The 9529-nt window shown below is 47.1% G+C and overlaps 1 protein-coding gene across 2 annotated transcripts in view; it reads right to left on the reverse strand.

Annotated features, from left to right (window-relative positions):
• The window catches only part of PRRT1 (proline rich transmembrane protein 1), a 29800-nt gene extending 20896 nt beyond the window's left edge, over positions 1–8904 (reverse strand). For both annotated transcript variants that reach the window (XM_056863743.1, XM_056863736.1), the window contains exon 1: positions 8854–8904. In XM_056863743.1, coding sequence (XP_056719721.1) covers positions 8854–8872 — 19 coding nt within the window. In that variant the 5' untranslated portion in view covers positions 8873–8904. The remainder of the gene's footprint in view (positions 1–8853) is intronic.
• Between the last annotated feature and the right edge of the window lie 625 nt (positions 8905–9529).

A 9529-nucleotide genomic window follows, 5' to 3' on the forward strand; every position in this document is an offset into this window, starting at 1 on the left:
CCTCCAGATACTAGCTGGAGATCTCATAAGAACATAAGAAAGGCCCTGCTGGATCAGACCAAGGCCCATCAAGTCCAGCAGTCTGTTCACACAGTGGCCAACCAGGTGCCTCCAGGAAGCCCCCAAACAAGATGAGTGCAACATTATCCTGCCTGCGCTCCACCGCACCCAAAATAATAGGCATGCTCCTCTGATACTAGAGAGAATAGGTAGGCAGCGTAACTAGTATCCATTCTAACTAACAGCCATTAATACTCCTCTCCTCCATGAATATGTCCACTCCCCGCTTAAAGCCCTCTAAGCTGGCAGCCATCACCACATCCTGGGGCAGGGAGTTCCACAATTTAACTATGCGTTGTGTGAAAAAATACTTCCTTTTATCTGTTTTGAATCTCTCACCCTCCAGCTTTAGCAGATGACCCCATGTTCTAGTTAGTATTTTGGGAGAGGGAGAAAAACCTCTCCCTATCCACTCTCTCCAAACCAGGCATAATTTTATAGACCTCTATCATGTCTCCCCTTAGCTGCCTTCTTTCCAAGCTAAACAGCCCTAAGCGTCTTAACCGCTCCCCATAGGACAGTTGCTCTAGTCCCCGAATCATTTTGGTTGCTCTTTTCGGCACCTTCTCAAGCTCTGTAATATCCTTTTTTAGGTGTGGTGACCAGAACTGTACACACAGTATTCCAAGTGTGGTCTCACCATAGAGTTGTACAAGGGCAGTATGATATCAGCAGTTTTATTCTCTATTCCTTGTCTAATTATGGCCAGCATGGAATTTGCCTTTTTTACAGCAGCCGCACACCGGGCTGACATCTTCATTGAGCTATCCACTACCACCCCAAGATCCCTTTCTTGGTCTGTCGCTGCCAGCACAGATCCCATCAGTGTATATGTGTAGTTGGGATTTTTTTGTCCCAATATGCATCACTTTACACTTACTCACATTGAATCTCATTTGCCATTTTAATGCCCATTTTTCCAATACACAGAGATCCTTTTGGAGCTCTTCACAGTCCGATTTTGATTTAACCACCCTAAATAATTTGGTGTCATCTGCAAACTTGGCTACTTCACTGTTTAATCCCAACTCCAGGTCATTGATGAACAGGTTGAAAAGCACCTGTCCCAACACAGATCCCTGAGGGACCCCACTGCTCACATCCTGCCTTTGTGAGAACTGACCATTGATTCCTACTCTCTGCTTCCTATTTTTCTGCCAGCTCTCAATCCATAAGAGGACGTTCCAGCTTGTCTACATCTTTCTTAAATTGCGGTGCCCAAAACTGAACACAATACTCTAGGTGAGGTCTAACCAGAGCCCTCCTCAGGCTCCCCCCCAAAAAAAATCTCCAGGTATTTCCCAACCCGGAGCTGGCAACCCTAGGTACCCCCTACTTATCTTGCACAAGGTGCCTTTGTCTTCTTCTTGTTGTCCTGCATTTGTCTCCCTCACCGATGGTCAAAAAGAGGAGGGGGTGGGACTCAGGCCCGCCACTCTTATACAGGCTTCATCACCTTCCCCCAAATCCAGCACAAAGAAAGCACATCCTGTTTTTTGGCTCATCCTTTTGCTAGTGTGGCAAATTGCTCTCCTTCTCCAGCCTCTTTGAATTGCAGATTCAAGAGCTGCCTTCTCAGGTTAATGATAATCCATGTGATAGGAGAAGTTGAAGGCAGCAGGAAAAGAGGAAGACCCAACATGAGATGGATTGACTCAATAAAGGAAGCCACGACCTTCAGTTTGCAAGATCTGAGAAGGTTGTTAAGGATAGGACGTTTTGGAAATGATTAATTCATAGAGTTGCCATAAGTCAGAAGCGACTTGACAGCATGTAACATACACAATGTGCTGGAGACCAGTGTGGTATTAGGGTTGCCAACCTCCTGGTAGTAGCTGGAGATCTCCTGCTAATTCAACTGATCTCCAGCCGATAGAGATCAGATCACCTGGAGAAAATGGCCGCTTTGGCAATTGGACTCTATGGCATTGAAGTCCCTCCTCTCTCCAAACCCCACCCTCCTCAGGCTCCGCCCCAAAAACCCAGTACTGGGGACCTGGATACATGGACGGGTTGTATCAACTAAACTGCCCTACATGCTTTAGCCTTGCCTCATAGGGCAGGCTGCCCATCCCTATAACGGCTGCTCTTTCCTACACTTTTTTTAGCTCTTCAGTATCCTTTTTGAGATGTGACAACCCCAAAACAACACACCTTAGTCCACTAGGGACTTGTATGCTCAGGAACAGACGCTTAATTTCTAAAAGGAGAGATTCTGGGCCTCAGGTCAGGCTGGAAGCCTTAACTCTAGATGGGTGTAGGCTGGATGCGGCTTAAAGGGAGAAAGGGCATCCCGTATTCCATACATGTCCAGTTATTTACATAAGAAACCCACCTCAGACGAAATCATTACCCAAAGCCCCGGAGAGCCAACCCCACAACACTTTCGTAGGTGAGGCATTCCCTCACTCCATCCCTACCCCATGGGCAGTGAAAGTAACCCGTCCCTACACTGCTGTCTCAAAACAGTGGTCCAAACTCTCTCCGGAGGCAATTGCTTCTGCCTAATTGTAGGGTAAGCTTTGGAGGTGTGTTGAATTCAATAGCCTGTAATTATATGGTATATATTTTTGTCCAGCATTTCCCCTCTCAAAACAGTGGTTCTGTGCAACTTGGGTAGATTTTTTTCCTTTCTCATGGGGGACGGCCCAAGGGTTGCCAACCTCCCGGTGGTGGCTGGAGATCTCCCACTATTACAACTGACCTCCAGCTGATAGAGATCAGTCCACCTGGAGAAAATGACCAGTTTGGAAGATGGACTCTATGGCACTGAAGTCCCTCCCCTGTCTAAATCCTGCCCCCAGGCTCTGCCCCCCAAATCTCCAGGTATTCCCCAATCCAGAGCTGGTAACCCTAGACAACCCATAAAGTACTTTTCGAGGCCTTTAAGCCCTTGGTTACATTTCATCCCATTCTAATCAATATTCAGTCCTTCCTTTGTCCCAACTTTGGCACCCTTCTCACATCATGGGTGTGAGACATACTTTATGGATTGTTAGGGTTGCCAACCTCCAGGTGGTGAGGGAGAAAAAAGACACCTCTGTACTATTATCAGGAGGATGAGAAAAACCAGTACAGGAGCAATGCTGCTAACAATGCCACTTGAGTCCTTACCAGGAGTGGAAGGAACTCAGCATCTTACCCCTCTGTGGAAGTATTATGCACTTTATTCTGGAAAAGGTTACTCTTTGAAACCTGGTATCATGGATGTTGATATAGGATTGCATGCATTGCATCTTTTGAAGAACTGATGAAGAACTGAGCCTTTGTGCTCCGAAACGATTGTATTCGCCTTGACTGTTCATCTTGCAGCATTTGTTTTGAGAAAAGACTAAGATCGTTATTTCAAAGGACTTATTTGATACTTACCTGATGGAATTCAAATGAGCTGTGGAAATTTTGTACATCCACTGTTGTACTGAATGTATGTGCTGTTGGTGGTTTCATTACCACATACTGTAAAGTGTATATGTAGCTATAATATATTGGCATTGTTAGCAACCTCCAGGTGGTGGCTGGCGATCTCCTGCTAATTCAACTGATCTCCAGGCGATAGAGATCAGTTCCCCTGGAGAAAAGGGCCGCTTTGGCAATTGAACGCTATGGCATTGAAGTCCCTCCCCTCTCCAAACCCTGCCCTCCTCAGACTACACTCCCAAAATCTCCCCGTATTTCCCAGCCCAGAGCTGGCAACCCTATGGACTGCAGTCCAAAGAGAACACACGTATTAACTGATGGCATCTGGATTGCGTGTAGTCTGAATATAATGTCTCTCTTTTGCTCGCCACACGCAGCAGTCAACCACGATGTGGCCAGGGCACGCCTGCATGACCCACACCATCCAGCCCCCATATACACGCACCCCTCGTCCCACAAAGTAGGCCACCCCTCCAGAGGGTGAGCGAAATGCCGTTCGTGTTTTTTAGGTCATCCTGCTTGCGCCTGACTGACTTCTATTTATAAAGGGGGAAAGAAGAAATACCCCGGGAGACTGGGGAAGCGGAGGGGAACAGGGTGTGAGGGTAGGCAAATATAACTGGATAAGAAGGAGGCATGCCGTCATGACCTGATGGCTTGGTGCCATTCGGACCCAACGGGAAGAGAAACTGCTGGGATTCAAAAAACCCTCAGGCTTGAATTCACTTTGCCGGCCCTAGGCCACGCCACTCGTTCGGCCTCAGCCAGCCTATAAATGGACAACTGTTATTCACGGCAGTTTTGTGATGTTAAAAACCAATATGTGGGTTATAAAGGACTGACTGAGAGGGCTGTGTAAGGCAAAGGAGGCATGCCTGTAGGGTCGCCAGGTCCCTCTTTGCCACCGGTGGGAGGTTTTTGGGGCAGAGCCTGAGGAGGGCAGGGTTTGGGGAGGGGAGGGACTTCAATGCCGTAGCGTCCAATCGTTAGGGTTGCCAGGTCCCTCTTCTCAACCGGCGGGAGATTTTGGGGGCGGAGCCTGAAGAGGGTGGGATTTGGGGAGGGGAGGGACTTCAATGCCATAGAGTTCAATTGCCAAAGTGGCCATTTTTCTCCAGGTGATCTGATCTCTATCAGCTGATCAGTTAAATTAGCAGGAGATCTCCTGCTACTACCTGGCAGTTGGCAACCCTACCAATTGCCGAAGCGGCCATTTTCTCCAGGTGATCTCCATTGGCTGGAGATCAAGTGTCATAGCAGGAGATCTCCAGCTAGTATCTGGAGGATGACAGCCCTACATGCCTGGCTTATATACTACCTTTGAGGGATGTTGTTAGAATCTGGGACAGTGCACTACCAGCTTTCCAACCAAGATTTCGAAATGTTGGGTTGGATCCTACCAGGTTTTTGTGCTTGATCCTGTTCTGTTCCCCATGTCACGGTAGCCCCCATCCCGTGTGGCTTTTGTCCATGTCAGTCTTACAACTCTGTGGGGCCAAAAGGGGTTCCTGCTCCCTCATTCATCAGTGGAAAAGCTAGTGGGATGAGATCCAATTCCATTATTTGTCTCAACCATTTGCTCTCCCTCATCCTGTAAATGGACAACATCCTTCACAGGAATGTTGTGAGGTTGAACATGGCTTTAAAGTAGCAAGAGGCCTATGTAAGGCATTTGGTCAGTAGTTAACCATTTGCACATGGGAGTCATTAGGGTTGCCAACATCCAGGTAGTAGCTGGATATCTCCTGCTATTACAACTGATCTCCAGCCAACAGAGATCAGTTCACCTGGAGAAAATGGCCGCTTTGGCAATTGGACTCTATGGCATTGAAGTCTTGCTCTTCTCCAAACCCAGCCCTCCTCAGGCTCCACCCCAAAAACCTCCCGCTGGTGGGGAAGAGGGACCTGGCAATCCTAGGGGTTAGTCATAGAATCATAGAGTTGGAAGGGACCACCAGGGGTCATCAAGTCCAACCCCCTGCATAATGCAGGAAATTCACAACTACCTCCCCCCCAACACACCCCTAGTGACCAGAAGATGGCCAAGATGCCCTCCCTCTCATCATCTGCCTAAGGTCACAGAATCAGCGTTGCTGACAGATGGCCATCGAACCTCTTCTTAAAAACGTCCATGGAAGGAGAGCTTACCACCTCCCAAGGAAGCCTGTTCCACTGAGGAACCGCTCTAACTGTTAGAAAATTCTTCCTAATGTCTAGACGGAAACTTTTTTGATTTAATTTCACCCCATTGGTTCTGGTCCCGCCTTCTTGGGTCATATAGTAATGAATCTATAGTATCTCAAATACATGGTTAACCCCCACAAATGTAGGAGGGGAGTCTGGTTGGAAGCCACAGACCATTGTATGTGCCCTCAGAGTAACATGCAGTGAATTTTCATAGTGTTTACCACATGGCTCTCAACATCTGATTCCCCTTCTTTGAAATAATTCCAGGGGGTAGCCAAGGGGAAGGCCTCGACCTATGTGTCCTGTTTGCTCTCCTGGACAACTGGTTAGCCACTGCATAAAACAGGACACTGGGCTAGATGGACCTCTGGTCTCATCGAGAAGGGTTCTTATTATGTTCATGATAGAGCTGTTGTTGTAAAACAAAACAGAAATCCAGTGGCACCTAAAAAACTAACAAGATTTATTCTAGAATTAGCTTTCATGAGTCAGACTGAAGAAGTAAGCTCTGCCTCATGAAAGCTCATGCTGGAATAACTTTTGTTACGTCTTTAAGGTGCTTCTGGATTTCTTGTGTTATTTCCTTCTTTTTAAACTAAATCGTGAGAGCACCTTCCCTAGAACTAATAGGGTTACCGCATGATGTATTCCAGCGATGTATTAAGAGTTTGAAAATGTGATAAAAAATACTGTTCACACTTTCTGTGCATTCCCAGCGATGTATTGAGAGTTTGAAAACGTTATAAAAAATACTGTTCGCACTTTGTTTGGCCCCTTTAGCTGTGAAGACGTCTTCCGACCATTTATTAGCCGTTGCATCCAAAAACCCTTTTAAAGCAATGTTTTTTGTAACATTTTCAAACTCTTAATACATTGCTGGGAATACATAACGCGGTAACCCCCGAAAATGAAATAGTTTAAGCTTTTAGTTTAAAAAAAGTGAGAGAGGAAATGAAAGATGACTGGAGGGAGATATGCTAGAAGTTTGCAACTATTCCAAATGGAATGGCAAAATCAAAACAGATAAGGAGACCTTTCATAGAGACACTCAATGAAGATGACTGGTAACGCTCTCATGGCAGACCAAAGCAAGTGTTTATCCTTGCAGCACATAATTAATTTGTGGAATTAATCATCAAAAGATGTAGGGATGGCCAGTAGCTTAAGAAATTAATGGGTATCTTCACGGAGGATGTGTTTATCGCTGACCATTAGCCACAGTACGCTAGGAACGAAACCATAGGAGATAGCCATTCTTAGCATGCTATGCCTGTCGCCTGAGAACTTCCTTGGGAAAGTGTTGCACTGTAGGCAAGAGGGTGGGTGTGTATGGTGTACATATGCTGAAGCTGGTGGGATGTTGACTGAATAAAGACCAGAATTGTTGGGGGAGAGTGTATGACAGGATGGAATGCAATGGGTGTGATAGAAAAATGTGTTTTGGAAGTTATGCCAGCTCGGGGTTATGAAATTCCTAGAGATTTGAGGGCGGGGCTTGGGGAGGGTGCCTCAGTGGGGTATAAAGCTGTAGAATCCACCCTCCAAAGCAGACATTTCCTCCAGGGGATCTGATCTCTACTGTATGGGAGATCGGGTGTAATTCTGGGAGAACTCGAGGCCTCACCTGGAGGTTGGCAACCCTAGCTGTGACTGTGTGATCCGTGTACACTGAGAAAGGGGGGTCTCTGGCCCCCTGGAAAGTCAAAGGACAGCACAGTGTGTTTTTAAAAAGATGGCAATGGAGACATTCAAGTGAATGGAGTTCAAACACATTTTTGAAGTCCACCTTTGACAAAATCTCATTATAAACTGCTTGATCCAAGAATGCACACAGGGTCAAGTTTTGCCATTTAACCAGCCCCATGCTCTCACTTCCTTTCTAATCCCCACACAGAGACGATGGAAGGCAGAATTAAGAGACTCTAAATACTGCGAACAGATGTTCATACCAACCCCTCTTTAAACGTATGCTGAATTCACTACAAAATCCTCAACCCTGAAGCAAGACTACACATATACCAGGACACAAAACCGTATCCCTCTTGTTCAAATTACAGTCCAACACAACACACACAGAGACCACGCCATTCGATCTGCTGACACACAGTCTCACACGGCACTCTGGTTCGGTTCTCCCCCAGCACACATACAAATGCCATTAGCTTCCCATCCAAATGACATTATGTTCCACCTCTCCCACACTTAATACCCAGACGCACGGTCTCTCCCAAGCACCGATTCAATCAGACATTGTCGCCGTATTAATTATGTCATCTCATCATTATCTGCAACATTAGTCCTCAGTTCTGTTACCTATCGGATCCCCTAAAACAGTTTCACACTCTGTATCACACACACACACACACACACACACACCAAAGCACAAACTCTTAATGGATGACATCACAAATCTGATGCGCGCACATTTGCCCACAACACACTGCCTCTGCTACACAAAACGCCACAGCCTCTCACCCCCATGGTGACATGCACACCATCACCCACATGCATGTGGCTTGTCTCAGTGACCTCTGTGGAGACATCGAGTTATGTCACTTACACACATGCAAGGCTCCTTAATTATTTGTGCTCAAAACACAACCCAGATCCTCTCGTCGTTGCATGCCCCGTTATCAAGCCCTTTCTCATATATACCTGACTTCACAGCTCTTAGGTTCCCGTAGAACACATTAATCCCTCACGCCATTCCACAAATACAATTCTGCCAATCCAGTAGCGACATATATGCACATATGTGCCAAATGCCCCCAACATGCACAAACTGGACTCCCCTTGTACACCAATGCATATAATGTATTCCTCCCCACCACCACCCCAATCCCAGAGCAGTATTAGAGTATATCATCAATGTGTCCTCTCTCTCAGACACAGACACATTTAACTTTAGGCATATAATGCACACACATATAATGCACAGCATAAGCATGGCCTCCTTTCCCACAGCCTCTCACCAATGCACACTCTTTTCTTCACACTGCACACACCCGGATTCACACGATCTTCCCCCAGTCCTGCATCTCTGCCTTCCCCCGCACCCCATTCATTCTCCAACACGCTGATCTAATAATCCCCCCCCTACACAGAGACAAGCCAAGCTCTAACCTTTCGCCCACCTACACAGACACAACCGCAGCAGCATCATTCATAACCATCCTCATTCTCTTTTACCTGCTTTCTCGGAAGACATCTCTGCTGCTCTCGATGCGGCTTCCACCAAGTGGGGGGGAGTGGGGGGTGGGGAGACCCAGCAGAGGGAGAAAAACCTCTGCGTTAGCCCCCCCAACAAAACTCCCTCCCCGCCTCCTGTCTGCTCTGCCCCTCTTCCCTTCCCTGAACGAGCCACGCGGTCTTTGCCTGACTGCAAAGATGCTCTTCCCAATGATGAGAAGCAATGGAACAGAAAAAGACACACACATACACACACACACACAAGGGGGGGAATTTAAAGGGACAGGCAGGTCTCTTGCTGCCCTTTAAGGCGACCACACAATACGAACGCAGACTTCACAGATGCCTCTGGGCATCCCCACCTGAACCCCACCTGTGCCCATAAGGTATCGTCCACCACCATTCCAGATTGGGGGCAAGGGTTGCCAGAGCGACTTTAAAGGCCAAAAGTATTGAAAAGCAATCCACGCAATACCTGTTCCCTTCATGAAAGCAGTCCCCAAGCACCCTCAAATAGGGCAACTGCAGAGACAGTCTGCAGCAATGCCCACAACAGCTGCCGGCCCCATAACCAACCCCCTGCTCATATATTACAGAGCCACTGTGGTGGGTGTAGCAGTTAAGAGTGTCAGAGTAAAAAAAACACACCATGGGAGTTCTGGGTTCAAATTCCGAC

Source organism: Euleptes europaea, chromosome 1 (assembly GCF_029931775.1).
Source record: "Euleptes europaea isolate rEulEur1 chromosome 1, rEulEur1.hap1, whole genome shotgun sequence".
NCBI lineage: Eukaryota > Metazoa > Chordata > Lepidosauria > Squamata > Sphaerodactylidae > Euleptes > Euleptes europaea.